At 38.4% G+C, this 24,028-nt stretch overlaps 1 protein-coding gene across 1 annotated transcript; it reads right to left on the minus strand.

Annotated features, from left to right (window-relative positions):
• Nucleotides 1-710: 710 nt before the first annotated feature.
• On the minus strand, nucleotides 711-22,570 carry PRKAA1 (protein kinase AMP-activated catalytic subunit alpha 1). The gene is made up of 9 exons (XM_063181350.1): nucleotides 22,417-22,570; nucleotides 16,673-16,814; nucleotides 14,734-14,827; nucleotides 12,868-13,012; nucleotides 11,119-11,206; nucleotides 10,011-10,235; nucleotides 6,445-6,931; nucleotides 5,941-6,067; nucleotides 711-3,866 (listed from the first exon to the last, which is right to left on the minus strand). Exons 1-9 carry the CDS (start codon nucleotides 22,547-22,549, stop codon nucleotides 3,622-3,624), a joined length of 1,686 nt encoding a protein of 561 aa, XP_063037420.1. The 5' UTR covers nucleotides 22,550-22,570; the 3' UTR covers nucleotides 711-3,621.
• Between the last annotated feature and the right edge of the window lie 1,458 nt (nucleotides 22,571-24,028).

Consider the following 24,028-nt stretch of genomic DNA (forward strand, 5'->3'; position numbering starts at 1 on the left):
GCCCGTGCCGACCGCCCTGGGACAGCAGCTACGCACCACGGAGAGGCGGCTCCGGCCGGGAAGGCCCGTAAGGAGCAGTGAGCCAGGCTCACAAGCACGGCTTTTTACACGGGGAAAAAAACCACCACCAAAACTAAACACACGCACACACACACAAAAAATAAAAAAAAAAAAAAAGTCCCCACACACTCCAGAAACCATAAATGCATTAAAAAAACCCGATACAAAACAACAACAAAAACCCAAACAAGAAAAAAAACACCTCAACCTCTCTCCCCCACAAAAAAACCCCAAGTACAAACAAAAAAACCTTAAACAAAAAGAGAAGACAGGGTTTAGAACTGCAGGGCGGCAGTGTTTAAAACTGGTCCCTGCTTGCAGGGACCGATACCAAGCGAAAAGCCCCATCCGTGGTGTGAGGGAAAGGCTGAGTGAAGATGCCAGAGGAGGCGCTTCACCACAGGGGCACAAAAGACGCGATCAGGGTTTGTTCCATCTCGAATTCCTTTTCTGCCGCAAGAGTTCACAAGATCGAGGGGGAAAAGGTCAGTCGGATCAGGCGAGCACAGCTGGTGCACCGGCCTGGCAAATCTGCTGACATTTTTGTCACGTTGCTGCTTTTTCTATAATTGTAATAGCTGTTGCTTTGAAAACGAGCGTAACAGTTCTTGTCCACTTACATATAACACTAGAAAACAGCAAACACACAGTTTCAAACAAGATGGTTCAGTATTTAATGTTTACTTAGGTTTTAGTTTTGAAAGGTTAAAAAGTTACACAGTTAGAAACAAGCATTTTTGCCATTCAGCTTTGTCAAAGAAATTAACAGGAAGTAGGCACATCTTTGTTAAAGAACAGAACTTTGTATCTTACAATGGTAATCAACTTGTAAAATAAAATTTAGCTCAAAGTTTGTATTAAACACTCATATCAAGACAAACATGAAAGGATTTTTTTTTTCTTCATATTGCACCACCAAGATGAATTTTTATCCATTCCTATTGATTTATACTGCACATGGACAGCCCAGATTCATCCATGTTACTGAAAAAATTACAATACAAAGACAAGGTAACTCATTGTACTCAATCAGGAGTAAGCTTGGGAATACAGAGTAACACACTTTACCAGTTTGTCTATCTGCATAAGCTGCCTTACAACTCTGGCAGCTCTCTCAGTGAAGTTTCATTTCACAGCCTATTGGCAGCTTCTAGTGCAATCCTAAAGGTCTGCAAGATCAGTAGGAACATGTGAAGAAAGCAATTTCAACAGCAAGATCTACAAAGCATAAGAAAATCACACAACAGGCAACTGGATTCAACTGGGTTGTTAGTGTCCCTTTCTACCCTTCCCCCTCTCCCTATAAAAATCTCAATTCAATCAGAAAACCTTTGGCCATCAAAATTGATCTACCATAAAAATGCACTTTTATTTACAACTACATATATTGTACACTTCTGCCAGAAATTGCTTTAACTTCCTGATACCAAAACTAAGGACAAATCAGGGTTGTCTTAAAGCACAAGAGGGCTGAAAAGGTATATAAAATTAAGAACTATTTTGCATCTTTACACCTTGCATGTGTTGTCAGCATTACAAGGAGCAGATAACATTTATAAATAGTTCAATACATGCAAGTGATCCCAAAACCAATTCCAGATGAGGAATTGATACAATTTAAAAACCTGTGCGTTTGTAATGTTTATACAAGTGCAGTACTTAATTCCAAAATAAAGGGTAACAAAAATGAACACACTGATTTATTCAGTACATCAGTACCAATTCATACCAGACAAAAGACAGGACTTCTTTGTAGGATTTGCAACTGGTCCCTCACATTGGCATCCTAAAATTTTGGGGCTCAACTTCTGATACTAACTTCCACTTTGGAAAATCTTCCAAAGATTTAAAGTACAGTGATACAGCCAATGTCCCTACAGGGACCATCTGTGACACGTGAGGATAAAAAAATGAAGTTGTAAACTTGTACCCACCTCTGAGACAGACCTCACTATCACCCAGTTCAAAATACAGCAGTTCAGGGGCTTCAAAACAGCCTTATGTTTCTTCAGATTCTGTGCATGCAAATTTCTGAGCTGCAACCAGCTGGCCAGAATTTAACTGGTCCTACATCTGTAGCTAGCAGTTTCCCATGGATAAAATCTCTGCCATTGGCAAGAATTTCCACCCATGTGAAGAGTCCAGGTTTCACAGCTCAGTTATGCCTGGAAGTTCCAGCCTCTTCCTGGGGGAGCAACCTTTGAAACAATGTAGGTCATGAATATTATTTTGAAGCAAGCATTAAGTCTTGAATGCAAACCTAAGTTTTTTATGACTGCTTATGTCTAAGTGTCAGATGAAAATGGAACCATGGCTAATTATATCCAATTTAAAGGGACTAAAGATATTCCTGCAAGTACTACCTGTGATTTTAACATACAAAGTTCAGTTTTTTTCCTGAACTGCTGCAAAAATCATAAATGCAGAATTACTTTTATTATGGATAATTGCAATCTACAATTAAAAACTCTAGCACTCAAGTTGTCATGATAAGTTTTCAGTGTTCAACTGAAAAGTTAGACTGTTTGATTCATTTAAATAGCTAAGTTTCCTACACAGGTTGCCTGGGAAATATTAAAACTGTGTATGTGGTTTTCACTTCATACTGAATACTATATAATATAATATAAGTTAAGGTGATAACCAGCTGTATCAAAGTATAAACATATATGTTAAAACCCTGTAAATTCAGATTCTGGAACAGCATGAAACAGCCCTTAGGCTTTGCTCTTAACTCCAGGGACATGTTTCTAAGGAAAAGGATTCTCGGTCTGCAGTTACAGTGGGGAGCTGCTGTGCTGCTACCACACTAAGATAACGTGTACAGACAAGGAGGAGCTCCCTGACCAGTTCTCCACAAAGCAACATTTTGGTTTAGCCCATGGGATGCCACATCTCAGCATTAAGTTTCCTGCCACTGTTATGGACTCAATCTGCCCAGAGTTTTCACCCTCAATTACAGAGCACCTACACATTTTCAACTGGCCAGATTTGCATGCATTTAATAACACTTTTTGTTAGAAGTGGTACATTGTAACACATCATCACATTCTTTATTATTTTTTGTCAAATAAGGGGGGAGAAACATAGCAGTTTTAACACATTAACATCTGTCAGGAGATGCTGATACTTCTGTATCAGTCACAACTGTAGAGGGTGACCAACAAATCATACTAAGATCACTAAACTAGGACGTGTATGTTAACTTACAGTGCATCAGATATATGTATAACTAGATAAAAAAACAAGGAGGTCCATCTAGCTTAAATGTTATAGGCAGCCTATTTTGCACTCCAGGTAAAATGTTACAAACACTACCCAAAGGGCATCTTATTTCCTGTACCTGTGTTATGCTATTGGACAGCAGGCAATCAGAATTCACTCCAGCTTCAAAATAATACATGTTAACTGCCCATAATTTTTATCCCCGTGCAAGTTGCATTCTGTGGCTAGCTTTTTCAGCGCCTTAGTTAATTTCACTTGATTATAATTGGAAGCATCTATGATTCCTATGATTTAGGCATGCTTATTGCTCTAAAAGAAATAAGCCCATCTTCAAAATTACTGTGCAAGTATTTTAATAAGATTTGCACACATCTCAAAAAACTCAATTGTATGACTCCCTGGTCTTGGAGTTACGTCAGCTGTAGAAGAGTCAAGCGAAGAGTTGACTGATGAGGTAAGGGATGTATCCGCAGATTTTCCTTGAGCATCAGCATCTGAATCTTTTTGACAAGATTTATAGTTGCTCACAGAACCTGATCTCTGTGGAGTTGCAGTCCCAGACTTCGCTTCAGCAATTTCATCTGGAAACAAGGGAAGAGAAGAGGAAAATTTGGTTAAAAAAAAAATTCAGTTCTAGGAAGAGCAAATATCATCCCTTCTCACACTTCAATATCTTGTCTTTTAAAATCTTGATTAATAACTGAACAGCTTTTGCAAACAGCATTTGATACAAAATAAAAGCTCGTATACATAGTAGCACAACAGCAAATGTTCTTATGCTAATTCTTTCTGTGCTCTGAACTGTACTTCAGAACTATTTACACCTAGTTTAGACTAGAACTAGATACTAGTTGTATTTTTCATGAACTGCTTTCAGCAGCCAACTGTTCAATTTAGGTTACTCAAAACAAAACCATGTCAGCATAGCAGTTTGCAGATGTTTTTTCTACAATCTACTTTATTTTTATTCTATTTTTGTTCTCTTTTGGGTATTTATAAATTGTTATTATTTGTATTTTATGATAATTCATTACAACATTATACTTGTTAGCATCTGCACTCATTTATTCTTCTCTTTTGAAAGTTTTTTACCATAGAATGTATATTTAGGCTGCAGCAAATGATCTCTACCTTCAGTATGAAGAGAAAATAATTTCATTTTAATAGTAGTGTTCTGATGAAGCATCTCTATTCTTATTTTAAATACTGAACATTAACCTGGCTCTAAGCTGGCTCCTGAAAATTATTTCAGGAGAAATTGGTGAAAAGGCAATACCTCTTGTTTACACAAAGCTACTTAAATTTACAAATTGTTAAAAGAACAAAGAACCATTAACTATGGCTGAGAGAAGGAATGTCAGATCAGTTTAACTACTGGAGGAAATACAACCCAAGGGCACAGATTTGTTCTATTTCCTCAAAAGTGGAAACCAGAATTGTAGCAGGCTGCCCTCCCAGAGGTGCACAGCTCTAAGCAGTCAAAAAAAAAATTCCTTTTTTCCACGCAATGTTTTCCTAGGCATGTCATCTACACCAGTGGCAGCAGGTAACTTTCCTTTAGTCTACTATGCCCATAAACAAGTGTTCGGTCTCTTTTAGCTCCTATGCTCACTTCATCTAACCAGGCTTTGTATACTGTTCTACTGTCACTCCATAAAATGTATTTTTGTACAGGTTAAACTATATGCTTTCAAGATTTTAGTTCCTTCAAGCACAAAATTCCTACCTCAAATTTTACATATTAGTAGAATTGGTGGGTTAACTTTGCCTTGCAGCTGATATCTCAGAGCAAAGGGGAAGAAAATTGGAAGGGCAAAAGTGAGAAAACTCACAGACAGAAATAAAGAGTTTTAAGTAAGGTGTTGGGGGGAAAGTGATGCAAAGGCAACCTCTCACTATCTCCAAGCAGGCTGATGCCCAACCAGTCTCACAGTTACCTTCCCCAAAAGCCCTTTCTTTGCTAGGCATAACATAATATGGCATTGAACATCCATTCGTTCAATATGGCTCAGCTCTGCAGAGCTGTTGCTCCCCTCCCAACACAGTAGTGTGAAAAAAGAAAGGCTGGATACTATGCCAGTGTGTTTTCAGTACTGTTTTAGTCACAGATCCAAAACAGCACCATGTGGGCTGCTAGGAAGAAAATTAACTCCATCTCAGTCAGACCCAGTACAATGAGGTACAGTCCAAGTCAAATTTAAATGCCTAGATGTCACACTTATCTTCACTAGAAAACACTGTTCACATGCTTACTTCAGATCTAAATTAATGTTTAAATTTGGGGTAAGGCTCCAAAGGCAGCCTAAGTTGCCTCTCCTCCAACAATCCTGTCCCCTTTTGCACTACTGTTTTGGTTCTGATGCAGACAAAAAATAGAGCTCCTCAGGAGCTGACACAGCAAAAAAGCAAATGAGATGCAGCAGCTAAGCACATATCACAGGGACACTAGTCCAGGAAGGAATAAGTAAACACTAATACATGTTAGATTGATTTAAAATAAAAAAAAAGGAATAAGGAAACACTAATACATGTTAGATTGATTTAAAATAAAAAAAGGCAACATTTACTTCACTTCTAAATAAGTAAATGATGACATGTTTGCAGGTAGAACGATTTCACCTAGAACTCAATTAACTTAAGTAACTCTTCACATACCATCAATACTACGGAAGTCCAGTAAGTATGTTCTGCTGTCCACCTGGTACAACTGGAGACTCATTTTGGAATATGCACTTGTTACTGGATTCTTCCTCCGAACACGCAGATAGTATGGATTTACAACCTAGTATGGAAGAGATTTGAGTCAGTTAACCAGAATTGCTTGAAAATCACTGCATACTGTTTTTGTCCTTTCAACTCACTAGTATTTATCAAGTGATTTCAGACTTCATTACCTGTTGGACTTGGGGGTTATTGGGATTTTTTTTTATCCAAGAGAAATATATTCCTGCATCCCCAAGAGAAAATTTTAGCTTTTTTTTCCCTGTCAGCATGTACATTCTCCCCCCAACACCCTTCTGGCACAGCAAACACTGACAGCACAGGCATATGAGATTAATGCCAGAATATGAAAACAGTTTCAGATGTCTGGTCTATGTAACTACACAGGTCAAACCAAAATGCATTGTTGTTTGCTGTAAAGGTCATTTATTTTGTTACCTTCCATTCATAATCCAGTTGTTTAATTGCTCTACAAACTTCAGCCATGATATCATTTGGTCGACTCTGACTCCGTATCCCCAAGTGCCATTTAGCCCGCCTTACACCCTGGTGCTTTGACTTCTGCGGATTCAGCTCATCAAGGGTGTGGCGAGGGCGTGGTGCTTCAGCTACTAAAAATGGCACTCGTTCAGGGTGAGGGCGAGACAGGTGGTGATCATCCAGAAAAGAATCTGGTGGACTTGTGGCCAAGTAGAAGTCTTTGGCCTCGTTCATTATTCTTCTGTTATCTATAATGAGGTGATAAGCAACAGCCAGAGGATCCTGATGATTTCGGCTGTACAGACAACTTAGCACTTCCTCTTCAGTGCACTCAAACTTCTCACACACTTCTTTTAAGGCTTCATCATCAATCATGGTAGAGCTATATGATGGATCTTCAGGAAACAAATATTTTGGAAGATCCTGCTTAAACCATTCATGTTCCCTAGATTTAAAAATAAAAAAAATCTGAGTATACGTAAGTAAAGAAAACATCTTTAACAGGAAATTCCTTTAAAATATAAAATTAATTTTAGTCTGTGCTGGAAGAAAGAATAATGGTTGCCAAACCAAGACCCTTGTAGCACAGACAATGAAACAGTACATAAAATAAGAACTGCCTGCACAAGATTTTACTAGACATTTTGCAGGAAACTGAGAAAAATGTTTTTGTTATCTCACAAATTGCTTAGTGATAGGAATCAGGTGGTTACTTTCTCATTTATAATTTCAGTACCTTCCTCCTCCTGTTCTTGTGACTGTTTTGCTGCACAAAGAGCTGATTCTTCTGATTCCCTCTCCTGTTCCCTTCTAGAAGCTTCTTCATTCCTGACCAAACAAAATTACTTTTTCTTTGGGTGTTTACTTTTAGTTATAGGAGCAAGTGATATAGTTGAAAGCTGGGTTTCTGTCCTAGCCAAAGTGTTGATATGTTTTCAGACTCAAAAATCCCATCTTCTCCTTGAGGGTGCTGGTTAGTATTGAGCAGTGTTCAACAGGAGCAGGCCATGTCCCAGCACAGTGTTAATTAGCCGGGCCTGTTTGCAACAGCATCATTCTTTCAAACATTCTATCACTTCATTATAAAATGCCATTTCTATCATGCCCTACCTGCACATTTTCTCCCACGTGCCTTACCACACATAACCACACTGCTATGAGGCCTGGGAGATGTTCCAGAATAGCTTGTAAATCTTCCAAAAAAAGTCTAAATTATGCTCCTAAGAAATACCAGTACAAATATTTTGACTGCCCAAGGTTTTCAAGATACTAAAATTATGGCAATGAGGGAGAAAACATCACAGAAGAATGTAGCGAAGAATGTAGCGAAGGTGCCATTCTGTATTTGCTGCTCAAAAAAAAATCTTGGACAAAGATATGTAATTGTTAATTGTCTCCCTAAGATGGTACTCAAAGGACAGTCACAGCTTCAGTAGAGAGCCCAAATACCAGATGAAGCTCAAGGCCAATGTTCTAAAAAAAAAAAAAAAAACAAAAAAAAAAAAAAAAAAAAACAAACAAAAAAAAAACCCACAAAAAAACAAAACAAAACCACCTCCCCAAAAAGTCACAAAGCACTACATAGCACAGCAAATTGCAAAAAGTCTCCTAAATCTTCAACACGTACAGCAAAAGATCCTATAAATCAATATTGAGAACAGAAAAATCAATAGTCTTACAAAGAACCATTACACAGACAGAATTTATAATTATTTTATCTAATATGCTCTGTTCAAATCTGTTTTTAACTCAACACCTTCAAGCCCCATACTGGGTACCAAACAGGATGGTTACAACTGGTTTAACCCCAGCCAGCAATTAAGCACCGCACAGCCACTTGCTTGGTCCTCTCCAGTGAGATGAGCAGAACCAGAAGAGTAGAAGTGCAAATAATTTGAGGGTTGAGATAAAAACCAATTTCATCATTAGAATTAAAAAAAAAAAATTCTAAGCAGAAAAAAAAAATCCAAAAACACAAGAGAGGTGAATAGGAAACCCAAGAAAGACAAGTAATGCAGATAAAAACAACTGCTCATCACAAAATGTCTGATGACCAGCAGACCAGCCCCATCAGCCTTCCTCTTATTTTCACTGCAGACTATAACCCTATATGGTTTGGAAAATGCCTGTGCTCAGCTGGGGTCAGCTGCTCCAGCAGTGTCCTCTCACAATTCCTTGTGCACCCCCAGCCTGCTCTGTTAGGACAGTGTAAGAAGCAGAAAAGACTTTGTCTCTGTGCAAGCCCTGCTTTGCAGTAACTACAACATCCATCTGTTACCAAGACTAAATTCAAAACACAGTTACTGTGAAAAAATTCAACTCTATTCCAGCCCAAACCAGCACAGTGAACTAAACTCCACTCAGTGTGATCCTGAGAACACTGTGCCTCAGCAGGAACGTGCTGAGCAAAATATAGTTTAATCAGAAAAACAGTTCATTTGGAAGCAGAAGAATATTTTTCCCATATCACAACAGCCATAGACTCAGCCATAGCTGGGATGACTGAACCCAGAGGAATACTGTTACTGTTCATGGCACCAGGCCTTTCCCCTTGCATGAACATACATACAAACCCCTAGAAGAATTAAGGTATTCAAACAAACTCAGTTTGTCCTTTAAACTGTGAGGTGACATGTCATATGGGTAATAGGACAGAGCTGTTCCAGATTCAAATTCCAGCCATGCTCTGTAACCAACATTTTTCAACATCTGTTTCACACCACTCCTTTACCACAAACTATTTATTTAACACAACTGAGGTTGCTCATTTCCTAACTTCCAACCTTAAAAGGAGCAGCTTTTTCACTATGGTAGTATAGCAACACTCTTTCCTTAGAGCTTCTTGCGAAGAAAATTAAGCTGCTGCATAAATTACATTTGTCCCAGCTACCTTTTTTTAATTTGATCCAGCGCACATTTGTCAACACAATCAACTGCTCCAGAATTATCTCTTGGAATCTGGAGCCCATGATGCCTCTCTCTAACTACAATCTTTAACTTGTCAGTATTTGGTGAAGTATTTACCATTCATACACAAATTCATGCCAGTGCTTTGAAGCTAGAAATTGTTGCCTTACATGTGGCATATTCACAGTTTTAACAAATAACTTTTCAGACCCTGAAGAAATATTAATAAAACCAGTAGTTATCAGATTAAAGAGACATTTACAGTAGAGAGCACTAGTTCCTAACAGCAAAGACAATTTTCTTCCCCCAGAGAAGTCTATATACTGTAATTTTTGCAAACCATTATGCAAGTAAACAGCTTTGCTATGGCAGTCTTAAACCTAAAGTATCTCAGAATTTCCATATATAGTATAAATAATTTGTTTTACTATGATCTTCAATAGATACTTAATTGTCTACTGCAGATCAGCACTATCAGAGCTAAAACCAAGCCATCACAACCTGAATTTTTCATCTCAGTCTAGAAAATATGGCCAAGCTCTATGAATAACTTCTTTGTTCTGCATATTTGTGCTACTGTAATTCCAGCATGTTGTGATCAGACATCAGCGTTTTACCTAATGTCTCTGATTGTTGCTCTTTTCATTGGATCCACTTGCAGCATGTGCTTCAAAAGACTAATTACAGATGGATTCAGGTACTGAGGGGTATAAAAGATACCATCACATATCTTCTTAAAAAGGGTTGGCACATGATCATCATCAAATGGAAGTGTTCCACATAACAAAGCATAGAGAATAACCCCACTGCTCCAAATATCTACTTCTGGACCTGCATATAACCTGTGAAAAAAAAAAATTATTAGTGATTTGTGTTTAATACATTTAGATATGTTTTCTGTCATTTTTCCATTGTCTCACAGTAATTAAAAGCATGTGAACTCAGGACAACTGATTTTGCAAGCACTATACCATTTCAGTTCTATCCTGTAGCTCCCTTGAACCTCAGTACTCTTCCCTTTCTAATATATAAGAGAGCACAAGTAAAGTTTTCCTGTCTAATGTGTAACAATAATCCATAATGCAATTTTGCACAATGGCAAATTGAAAGAAACATGCATCTACTACTAAGAAAGCCCATGTTATATATTGCTATCAATGTTATAGAGGAATCTGTGCAAAGTCCGTTATCCCCCAAATCGTGGCTGAAAAGTTTAAGACAAGTCCATATAGCTGAACATGTCACATATTCTGTGCCCCTGCCAGAGTAAAAGAGACATCTGGCCTCCAATCAACAAGAGGCAATATTAGAGTAGGTAGCTGAAAGCAGATTTGACAATTATGGTTTACAAAAAGGGAAGTTACCTCCAAAATTAGTATCTACTCTGCAGCATGCATTTCATTGATACTCAACTTCACAGCAGACTCTGCCTGAAACTCTGCACCTCAGCTTCCAAGATCTGAGCTGTACACGAGATTTTTACAGCAATTCAGGCAGAGTGTACACAACACATTTGGGGCATTAGACATCTCACCTCTACCTTACAGGAACTATTCAAAGCTAGTTCACAGAAGCTTTAAACATTTTAAAAATTATCAATACCAATATCAGCCCTCAGTTTCTCAGCATAAAGCTTGTCAACTGAACTACTTTTGTACCCTTTAACATCAAGCAGCAACATGACAGAAGTACATGCATACGTGTATCCAATATGAAAGAAACTACCTTCCAGAAATTACTTCTGGTGCAGCATAGTTAGGGGAACCACAGCTTGTTCTTAAAAATTCTCCATCTGACATCATATTTGATAGACCTGAAAGTGTATAAGAGTAACTACTAAAAATTGAGGGAGCAAAATTATTTCACACTGCATATAGCACCTAGAACAAACCACTAGTGATTCAAATTAGAAAACTAACAGATTTATTAGAGTTAAGAAATAGCGTTGTTTGGAATTATGGAATTTTATAAGAGCATGCCACATAATCCTCCATGTATTTTATCAGAAATCCAAGTAACATCAATCCATTACTGCCCACAGCCTAGAGATATTTGAGAACATATTTAGCCCTAGACTACAACAGCTAAATTTGGATGACACAGGCATGACAGAGAAAAAAGTTGCTCAAAGGGAGATGAAGCAGTATAGCAAGACAGGATTTTGGTCATTAACAAGAAAGTACTAAAATTCCTATTTGCTTCTAAAATGCCAAAGTGGGAAATGCTACCAGAGAATTCCCTAAAATTCTGTTAGAGGTTACACAGAAGAAAGGAGTAAACATGAGGAGTAAACGTCACTGAGGAGTAAACATGAATTTACTACAATTTACACTTGTACATTATGCACCTGGTTCCTGCATCACGGCAGTTTAGTAATTTGCTTTTCAGATACTCTGTAAGTGCTTTAGAACCAGGCCACCTGCATTCACCAGCACTCAGTATAGTCTAACAGCTGTAGAAAATTTCTCCTAGTTTCCTCAGTGAGGCTGCATGATCAAGACTACCATAAACCAAAGAACTCAATCTCAAGAACGAATTATGCCCTTTTATGGGTCAGCAGGGAATGTGGAGGGGAAAGAGTACAGCTTGGCTAGCTTTCGTATTCTAACAAACAAAAACTTTTATTAAGCTCTTGTTTAATACACCGCTCATGAATAAATGAGTGCTACAGTTTTGCTGACACTAAGTTACAGGAAGATGTTTTTGTAAGTTACTGAACCTCATTTCTTTACCATGTGAGCAATTTCACCCAAATAATTTCTTCACATGAGAAACCAGTATGATTTCCAGGGCTCACACAGTTGAACACCATACTTTTAAAACATACTTTGCATACTCAGCATTACCTAACACCTTTCACAGGAGACTTACAGGTATTATCCACAATGTCTACAGAGATCTGTCATGACATCACTATGGATACCCCCCTTACTACACTTATATGTGATTAGTCAGGTGAGGTTTCCTGACTCAGATGGTTCCAAGACCCAGCTTCAAGGCTTCTCTGCAGCTGTGACATGAAAAGCTGGCATAAACAAATCAAGAAGACTAGTGTATTCTTCTATAACACTGTAGCTTCTTGAAGATGATGAATTGGCCCTGCACTGTTCTTCCAGGAGAACTAAGCATCTCATTTTACAGATGGTGAAACAGAAAAGGAGTGAGTTTTGAAGAAGGTCAGAAACTAAGTTCACTTAGCATTTCAGAGAAAATATTGTTAAGTGAAACCAAACTAATCAGTTCACAATTTCAGCCAGTCACAGAAAATACCTCAAGAGAAAGCTTGAAATGAAAACAAGTTCAATAAATGTGCAAGAACATTATTTTGCTTTACATCTATTTTCTTTATGTTCCTCTGCTGTATCCCACCACACAGATATTAAACTATACATACTTTGTTTAACATTTCCTTTTGTTATTAACAAGATCTAACACCAGAAATGCAATCAGATAGAAAAATAAAGCAATACTTACCAAAGTCAGCTATCTTAGCATTCATGTGTGCATCAAGAAGCACATTTTCAGGCTTCAGATCTCTATGCACTACCATGTGCCTGTGACAGTAATCCACACCAGAAAGGATTTGCTGAAACAGACGTCTACTTTCCTTCTCATCAAGCTACAACAGACAAAGATTTTAAATAATTAAGAGACAGTGGAAGTTAACTTGTTTTTCATTTTTACTAGCCAGAGGAAACTTTCCCATTACCTAAACTATGTATAACTATGTATAACTCTAAATTATACTTATCATTTGATAATTTATATAGCTTTACAGATACTCTATCAGAACTAGTAGCAAGCAGCTTCATATCTTATACCATGTTTGTTTGTACCACAGCTGTAAATTGACTCAAACAAAACATACCCACTTACTCAGAAAGTCACTGGAAGTTCTTATTGACACTTTTGAAATCGGGTTTGGCAGATGTTACATGCTCACTAAATAGAAACATTAGCACTGAAACATTTAGCTTTGTATAACTGGAATCATCAGTTTGATATTTAAGCACAGTGCAAGACTTAAGCTGCCAAAAGCTGCTGAAATGCAAAATGCAACAGAAATTATTAACTTCAGATGCTATTTATGCTCTCAGCAGCTGGTCACAAACAGCAGACTTAGGAGGGTATTTCCTACAAAGACCCATAATCCATATCAGTTTGTCCCAGCAACTCTAGTATTCTATATATCTAGTCTGTAAAAAGGGACTTCAGATTTTTCACGCAAGCTGTTCTAATAGTAGAAGACAGTAATAAGGGGACAATGGTCACTTTCTAATAATAGGATATATAAAGAAACAATTTTCAGCTCCTCCAATTGGGTACATATCCATCTGGTTTTTTCCCAGCCACTGTAAATTAACAGATTAGTAGAAAGGAACAATGCTATGACAAAGTCACACATGAAGATTTTGAATGTGTTAACATATAACCATTTCTACTTTCAAAAAAAAAAAAAAAAAAACAGTCATAAAATATATTTTAATTGATAGCAGCAAAATTGAAACTGAATACAAGAAAACACACCCACATTTAACAAGGTGTAACCAATATCCCTTGCTCCCAGCCCACAACAATGTGGTTAGCTTAATTAATGCCACCACTTAGTGAGGCAAGCCACCATTCTGTGACCATGCAAGTCATGTGTTCATCCCCTCTGCCTCATTATCAGGTCCTGGAGGTCCTGTGAAACAAATAAACCAATTTTCTTCTTCCTCTCCCCACCAGCCTCAAGATTCCCAGGTGCCAGGCTGATTATCTGCTGCATTACCAGCCTTTAGTCCTCAGGCACAGAGCCATGGATGACTGTCATGGCATACGGAACTGCAACAGCAGCCAGAGTTTGATGTCTTTAACACCAGCTATGAGTCCTAAATGGGAATGAAACCTGGGACTTCTCAGTGGCCACAGACCCCTCCAGCGCCCTCTGCTTCCTCTGAACTTGAGTTCATCCCTAGACTTTCTAGACTTTCAAGGCTAGACTGTGACTGTTATATGAATACAGCAAAATATGCATTAAGATTTGACCAGATGTACAGAGGGTCTAGGGGAATAGACACCCCAAATTAGGTTGTGTAAAACTGCTGTACTACACTACTTATAAATGATAGTATATTCATTCTGCTCATAGAAATCCTGTGCTACTCTAATTATAAATCTTGTGCTACACTAATCATAATATTCTTTTGAGAAAAGAAAACTTTTTATTGTACCATACTGATAAAGATACCCAAAAAGATGCCCAAAAATGTGTCCCCTCAGTGTAGAGTGACACAGGAACATTGCAAATGCAATAACAGAATGCAACTCTGTGATTTACAGAGCTGGACTACTTCTTACCCTTCCATTTTTACAGATATAATCAAACAGTTCTCCTCCTGAAACATATTCCATCACCATGAAAATGTCAGTAGGTGTACTGATGACCTGGTACCTGATAAGAGAAGGTATCTATTAGTCTACACACTCAGTAAAACACTAGTTACATTTGGTTAAAACCAAAGTCATACAAAAAATCAGATAAAAAATACACTTTAAAATAGTTACAATCAATCTACAGCTACTGGAATGACAATATTTCTCAGAAGCTTTTTACCTTCTTTTCATTATGTGATACCATCTTTGCAAAGACTAGCAGAAAATCTGTAATCCATATTAGGAATATCAGTCCTTGCTCTTTCAGAGGGACAAGTGATTTCTTTAAGACTATAAGACTGTGTAAGACAGTGCTGCCTCATCAACAGCTTGATGCAGTGAAAAGGGACTTCAAAAGGACTTTGCTAGTACTGCAAAAATACACACTTTTCAACATCAACATGTAAAAAAATTTATTTGCCATAAATGAAAAAGTGTACTTCGAGACTAGGAAAAAATTCCTCTTAATAATTATGAATATTAAGAGTATTGACATCTGGTTGTTATATTTTTATCATTCTGCTTCAATTATATTCTAAAAACACAACTTTGAAGCTTTGAAATAACAAGTTTAAGGACAAAATAAAAATTTAAGAAATTTTTATTTTTTCTAATATCCTTACCTAAAAATTATTTCATTTATTTTCTTTACAGCATTCCACATGCAAAAGAAAAAATTTTCCCTGTGATTCCTTGAGAAAGAAACTGTCATCTCAAATCTGCTAAACTGTCTTCAGTTTATGTGTAGGAATGTGTAACAAGCACACATTCCTCTTTCACCTTGGTATGTCACTTGGTGCACTGACACTCCCTATTCTGTTCTGGCTATGGGTATGCCCTTTGGACCCATCCACAGATTAACTGAAAGCACTATCAATTCTGCTGACAAATCAGCTCAACAGCCTTCTGAAAACTAGCTCACTGAAGAAGTGGGTGGGTTGACCTTACACAGTGTAATTTAGCTTCAGTGTAACAGCTGTTGCTCAATTAAAGGGAGTGCAGAAACGTGGCATCTGCCAGCGACAGTGGGGTAGACAAAATTCTACCAACAAAACAACCACCCACATCATGACTAAGACAACAGAAGTCACCCACACTCTGACAGTGCAGAATATTTTAACAGGAAATTAGAGTCAAAGAAAATCAATGTTACTTATAATTTATTACCACAGATGAGACATGAGGAGTCTACTCTGGGACATAGTTTTACTCTGAAATCACTGCTGAACTATTGATCAACTAACAGATGTAATCAGGCATATTTTAAATACTACATTTAGACAAAGGGTAGCCGCTACACTAAAGATTTCTGAAATAGCAATCATATTTATTAAACTTTACATCCTTCATTCAGAAAAATCTTGCAGAGCATCACCTACACTGAAAAAACATATCAATGACCAGCACATCACTAAAAACACTTTGAAAAGACACAATAAACTTGCTATAGAAATGACCTTTACACTCTTGCTCTTAGTAACTCATTTTCCAAGCAGGGGGAAAACAATCAAACATAAACAGAAAAAAAAAACCTGAAGTAGCCACTAAATTCAGGGATGACTGCTACCAGAAATACCTGTCATGTCATGACCTTTCATACACTTGTCCAAAGAATGTCTAAGCAAAGATCTAATGGAAATTCTCCAGCCCACAGTAAAACCCAGCTTTGTAAAAACACATTACAGAGGGCACAGTTGATACTTTGAAGCTGGTTACTTTTCTGACAAGATAAGTATCCTTATAATAATAAGTAATACAAGTAATACTACTGTTTGTAGTATTGCCATTTAAATGTGTTTCAGAGCAGTGACAGCGAAAAGAGATTACTACCTAAGTAAGCTTGATTACAGTACGCAAAACTTACAGCTTAATTATATGAGGATGCCTGAAGAGTTTGAGGTTCTGGATCTCCCTGCGGATTTTGCCTACAACATCAAGGCTGCGAATCTTCTGTCGATTCAGGATCTTCACAGCAACCTTATGCCCAGTTAACTCATGTTTTCCAACTGCAAGAAACAAGGAAGTATTTAGTCAAGGTTTTCAATTGCTCAGCTAAGACATTGTTTCTCCTTTTTGAATGTAGCCAAGTTAAAACACTAGCATTCCACCTATTCCCATTAGCTTTAGGAAGGTTGCAAACCTGATGATAGGGAATTTCTTCAGCCCTATTCCAATTTCTTCCCCAATTCTATCATTAGAAGATGTATACATGTAAGAAATTCCTTAATCCTAACCAGCAGGAGTCTTGCAGCATAACATTTTTTGCAATATTGGTTTAAAAAAAATAAATAAATAAAGCAAAGCATATCCCCAAACCCTGCCATCCTTGCTAATTAGAGAGCATTTCCACTCACTGTGTAAGTCACTCCAAGCTTTTGGCTTGCTTGGCAACCCACTCAAACATGTTTTCCTGTACCTCCTCTACTTCATCTGCAAGGATCACTCCTATCACTCCCTCAAGAAGCCTGCTTCAGCAATTGCTCTGAATTACCACTGTAAGTACCTGATCAGTTTACTTATAAAAATGTATCTATCCTTGGAGCAGTCTGACAGCTCCACATTCTGTGCAGTTAACACCAGAGCTTTATTCTGTTTATATAAGTGGCAAATGTGACGAGAAATGCACAAAAAATAGAACAGAAACAAGGAAAAACAACGAAAAACATGCAACCTAATGCATTCCTAGAAGTGGAAAAGAGACTAAGGATGGTTTCACTGTTCTTTAAACAGAGAAACTAAAAAAGTATAAACTATTTCACAGTTAGTTACCTCTCTTAAAGTCCTTAACTTTGCAAGTGCTATTGGGAGTAGACACAGCAAAATCCATGAGAATATTTTTCTTAAACCCAAAACACGATCACAGATGGAACACCAAGAAGCTAAGTATCTCTTTTTCTAGAATGCTTCTCTGTCTGCATGGCTGCCACACACAGTGATTATAACATCACCATTTATTTGCCCCCCTGACTTCTACCTTCCAAAGATAAGCCAGACTCTCCAGACACACACATGGCTCATCCTTGTCCACATGAATAAACATTTGTAACAGAACTTGCTGAACACAATACTCATTCATTTGGGTGCCTACCCTCACTTGGGAATTTAAATAAGCCCTGGGCTTCAAGATTTATTTTTTTATATCCATGGGAAGCTGTGATTAAACAGCAGCGATGCACAAAAATCTTTCTGTGTTCAACAGATAATTTGGATAGAATAAACAAACACCCATTGATCTGTAAGTCTCATTCCAGCACAATATACCTTCCTGCTGCCTTCTGCCTCTATATCAAGCTAAAAACCAATGCAAGTGAGAAGTTCTTGGCAGAGGCAGAAGATAATGACAAGCATCTGCATGCTTTTTCTTACAAGACAGCCACCTATAAAATTAAGCAGTCTGAATTCCTGTAGGGAACTAAACAGTGGATTACCCAAGACCCAGAATCATCACAATGCTGCACTGAGATACATTTAGCACATGGAAAAACAAAAGAGCTCCAATTAGGATGAAAAGATATCCCCTAAATTCAGAAGGGCCACAGTAAACAAAGTGCTGGCCAGGCATGTTTGCACTACTGAGGAATGCAGGACAAAGCTGGAATCCATAGCAAGTTCTGGAGAGACCACAAAGCAGTGGCAGGTGAGTGCCTAGAAATGTATGAGAATTATTTGCTTTGAACCAGATTTACAATCAAAGCAGTTAAATTCCCTTTATTTTCTTCAAATGTGATTGCAGTTTAAAGGAATTAAACAAATTATATCACCTACGTTCAAACACTCAGGAGTAAAGAATCATCATAAAAAACGATAAAAATTAGAAAAGCAACTACTCTAATTGCAAAGTCTTTGCCCATCTATAATGGGAACTGATGTACACCAAGATTATTTGAAAAAAAAAAGAAACCCAAAAAACAAACAAAGCAAACAAACGAACAAACCACCAAAAAAAACCCTACAACTTTAATCAGTAAGTTAAAATGTAACATTGGTTTTTGTTAGTAAGAAACAACTTCTTAGAAACCAAGCAAAAACCTTTTGGTCAAACACATGAATCTGCATCTTCTTTTGCTGTACAAAGTACATTTAAGATGGTGTTTATTAGAGTAAGTAGCATACATATTTGACCAAGTCTACAGCTTAGGACATAAATACACAGTTCTGATATGCACTGGGTTATAAAATCTCCTTTTTAAGCTGCTTTGCTTCATTTCTGATTTGTCAGTCTACCTTAGACTGGAATTCCATTAGCACTTAGAAAAACATTAGAAAGTAATTCATTAGCTACAATCTATGCTCAACATGCAAGGCAAATAAGAAAAGAGCATTTCAAAACAATTTTCTTTCAAAGTAATTAAACAGTAACATTTGCAATTGACTGAAACCAATTCTAGCTGTCACAGCCTTCAAAGCTGCGAGCCTCAAGCCTCAATATTATTCACTGACTGGGAGAAAACAAGATTTTCTGCTTCTTCAACTCCACCAGCTCTGAATAAATTATTGTAATGAAAACATACTGTGGTTCAGTGCCAGTGCAGAAAGATCCCAAAAAGCCTATTCTCTTGCTTAAGACATTTCAAATTCAATCTCTATTTTCTTCAGAAACGTTTGGCTTCTTTTAATTCAATTGAAATTATAACAAAACTAGCCTTTTAAGATACATGTAGCTTTTCCTGGATACAATTCAAGGTATCTGTTACCAGTAAAACAGCAGATACCAACTGGTAACAGACTGCAGACACTTTTGAATTCAACATTAGGATAGAAGTGAAAGCGTCACCCCAGATGATAACATCATGTAGAAACATAAGCAGACAGTGTTACCTTCCTGAAATCTACTTTGCATTACCACTTGATGGAAATTTTACCTATAAAAGGGAATGCACCCTAATCCTCAACTAGCTATCAGTCTTTCAAAATAATCTCTGGGAAAAAAAAATTAACAGATCTAGTATATGCCTATATTTCTTTTTTTTTCTGACAATACTAATTGCCTTCAAACTTCACTATGGCTTTGCATAGCATCAAGATTTTCACGACAGTGACAGAGTCTCAAAGCAGCAATGACTTATTATTAACTGTAGAAGCACAGGAGGAAGAGTCCCTATCTTGTTCAACAGTTCTTCAAACGGAAAAAAACTTATTTTGAGGCCATGCAGACAAATACCACATACTTATGAAATACAGCTATCAGTCATTAAGTTTTTAGAGAAAAAAAGTAATCTGAAGGCTATGTTGTATTTCATGAAACTATTTGCAGCAGGCCAAAAAGCCAATCCGAAGCTCAGAGGGAAGCAGTTTTAAAGAGTATGATCTATACAAATATTTTCACTAACGTGGGAAAAAACCCTAAACAACAATAGTTTGTGCTGTGCAAAGCCATCTTGCTGCACAACATTAGATACCATACTGACTTGCCCTGTTCATTTCCAGGCGTGTCATTGCTGCCTTGACCCAGACCACTTGGTTTGCAGTCTATACAGAACGGTGGTGATACTCCAGATACAGGGAGCTGGAATGACTATTGTGTACTTAGAGCCTTAAGTTACATCCCTTATAGTCTCAGTAAGGACCACTGGGAGCCCTAGTACCATTCCTTTTATCAAAATAACTTTTAAAAAAAAGTATCTGGAAATAAGTTTGCGTCTAGTTTCAGTAGAAAACATTGGCAGTGCTAAAAAAATTGATGGAAACAGGAGTAGATGAATCTACACTGAATCCTAGTGAAGTCTGAACATGAATGTGTCTCATACAATTGGTTTATATTCAGTATTCTGCCACCTCAGCTTTCCACTTTAGGGACATTTTAGCTTTGTCTAGATGATGGCTAGGAACAGCATTTCTGCAACTGCCCATCTGAGGCAGAGTCAGGTAAACCAATTCATTCAGAGCGGCACAGTCAGGTGAAAATGATAAAGTGGACAGAATCACACCAGTGACAGCTACCAGCAGCATGAATTCATCTGAAAGCAACAGCAGGAGACCTTTCACAATTGCCAAATAAAGCACTGATCTTCCAGTTCGATTTTTTTCAGGCTGCCACCACTGTTAGAATAAAACGTTCACTTAGCCATTTGCCTGACCCCCGAAATTACATGAACTCAAGGTATATCCTAATTGAATTTTAAGAAGTGAATGTTTTTTACCTTATGTCAATTGATTAAACCATATCACCAGAGAAGGAAATTATGAAAATAGAGAAACAATTGCAGATCTGGTATTAAATGAAGAAAATGTGTGGTCAAGAGGAAAATCAGTGCATCATAGATAAAATGTTCTTTATTAAGCACAGCTGAAGCAAGACAACAGTACATCATATGGAGACAAGAAAAGCAGTACTGCAACAGTGCTCTCCTAAACTGAGGATCATACTAGAACACTGATGGTATGTCAATACTAGTCTTCTGCAGTGTGCTGGATAAAAAAACACGGAACAGACACAGCTTTGACCCCTCCCCTCAAGCAGGCATCCTTCCATGAGGAAATAGAACCTAATGCTCCTCTGCTGCATTACTTTTTTTCCCTCTACTCAAGGAAGTACCAATTTCAGTACAGAAAACAAATGATACCCCAGCTGCCAGATGGGGCTGGGGGAATTTGTCTCTGCTCCCAAATGGCTGGGGCTGTCCCTTTTATAAGCTTCTCTTGGAAAAGAGACTCGAAGGACTGTGCTTTCCAAGTATTTTTTACTGCCTTCCTAGAGCAAAATATCATCCTATTTACTATACATTATTAATTTTCTTCAGAACATGTCAATAGCTAAAAGAGCTTGTGCAGAGCACATACAATGGATTATCCACACTGAAGAAAAAAAGCTGAGTTTTTAATGCACCTATTAAGTTAACAAAAAAAAAAAAACCAAAACTAAAACACCAAAAAAAAACCTCTAAAAAAACCCAAGCCCCCCCCCCCCCCAAAAAAAAATGCACAACTCTTATGAAGAATACAGCCTAAGCCTAGCTCTACTCATTTGAGAAAGGATGTTTTTGGATTTGCTTACCCCAATAGTTGAAGTTTTCACAAAAAACGCAGCAGGCACAGTGTAAACTAATGCACAGTCCTGCCATCTGCGGTGCATGGCACTATGGGGAAGTTTAAATTCTACCTTATTTCTACTAGCCTTCAAATAAGCCGTATAGCATTCATAGCCCTACAGTGGAAAATGTTTAAATATGAGCTGAAAAAAACAAACTTTGCCAACCACTGGTCAAGCAGATTAAACATTAAGTTCTTCCGTATCTGCACATCAGCTGTGTTACCAACTAATCCAACTATCCCAGACCCATCTTTTTAAACTTATTTCTCTGTAGATGCCCTTCCTTACAAGGGCATCGAGAGTTCGTACTGGAGCATCAAAACGCAATACACGAAGCTCCGAGGATTTAGACTCCCTGCTTTCGCTACATGCCCGGTGTTGTTCTGAACAGAGGCAGCCCTTAGCTCCCAGCGGCTGTTTCCGCAAGCACCGACGAGGAAGCTCGCTCTGCCCCAGCCGCTGCCTCCTGCAGCGGGACCGCCAGTCCCACCCCGGCGGCTCAGCCCGCGCAAGCCGCGCTCCGAGCGGCGCTCCCGGCCGCGCTGACGGGCCGCCAACAGCCCCGCGGCCCCGCTCACCCTTGACTTTGCCGAAGGTGCCGACACCCAGCGTGTCGCCGAGGATGTAGTGCCCGATCTTCACCCGCCCGTGCTCGTGCTTCTGTTTATCCGCCACCGCCGCCATTTTGAGGCAAGGGCTGAGCCTGCGCATAGCGCCCGCGCGCGCCGGGACAGAGCGCCGGCGGGGAGGAGCAACCACAGAGCGCCCGAACCCGGAAGCGAACGGCGCGCAGCCCGCCCGCCCGCCCTGCTCCAGGACGAACCATTGCGGCTCTCGGGGGAGGCCAGGCAGGCCCACGGGCCCTGCCCGGGGGAGAGCGGGCCCTGCCCGGCTGCGGAGCGCGCAGATGGCGGCGCGTACGGGGCTGCTGGTCAGGAGTGGCAGCCTTGCAGCGAGGCCGCTCGCATAGAAACGGACCTCCGACATCTCCATTTGCAATAACCTTGTGTGAAAACTACATATTATATGGCTCTGCGCAGATATTTACTATATGTATTATGTTGTATTGATTAGTAGTGCTGTATTAACATTTTAATGGTATGGTAAATGTAGTTTTGTAGTTAAAATGTAACTTTTGTAGTTAAAATAGAAACTATGTATGTGGGATTTTTTTTTAAATAAAGGATTGAGATGTTCGCACCAGATAGCAGCCACAGGACACCTAAATCTTTCAGAGAAAGAGAATTTATTGCTCCATTATCAGAGAGACTAACTTCTTCCTGCCTCGCTCAGCTATGAAGACGCCGTCACGATTAAGAGGAGGAAGTTGACGATGACGAGACGGAATCCTGTGTTTGAATGGAATTTATGCATCATGTATGAGGTGTATGAATATGCAACAGGCTATTGCTTTTAAGAGTTAATCCTCTGTTAACGGGTGTCCTTTTTTGGGCATATTTTGCCCAGAAAGAGGTACCCGGATAGTTTGTAACTCGTTTTTTATTGTCTCGTATTGTCCTAATCTCAATTGTTCAAATGTTTATTACTCTAATTATATTATTATTTTTATAACCATTTTATTACTATTAAACTTTTAAAATTTTAAAAACAAGTAATTGATGTTTTTCACCAATTTACTTGTAAATTAAATCCGTTTGTTGTCCTCAGTTCCTCTTCCCACATGCAGATCTTATTATAGGAATACAAAGTAGGAGTCTCAACTCCACCTATCTTGCCCTCTGGCCTTGCCAACCACTCATGCTGCTCATTCACTTTGCATTTAAACCACTAACTTGCCTTCCATTCCATGCATTGGATATTTTCTCTACACCAAAGACCATACTTCTTTTTTTGTTCACTATAACTGGATTCATTTTTTTATTCACATTCCAACTCCGCATTGAAAGAAACACATAAATCTGGAGAAGAAGTGACTATTTGGATGGGTATTTCCAAACCGAGATATCATCAATTGAAGAGGAAGGTTATGGGCAACTCCCATGCCTTTACTTCCTTTCCCTACTACTCCAGACTAAGACTAACTCCAGGCTACTTCAGACTAACTGAATGATTAAATCTAAAATGGTTTCTCTTGCCTCCCCTACACACAGCCCCTGAACATGTTTGCAAATAGATAAATACATCAGACAGCAAGAAATTGTGGACAATTTTATTTTAGTAATGGTCTTA

Source organism: Melospiza melodia, chromosome Z (genome assembly GCF_035770615.1).
Source record: "Melospiza melodia melodia isolate bMelMel2 chromosome Z, bMelMel2.pri, whole genome shotgun sequence".
NCBI classification, from domain to species: Eukaryota; Metazoa; Chordata; class Aves; order Passeriformes; family Passerellidae; genus Melospiza; species Melospiza melodia.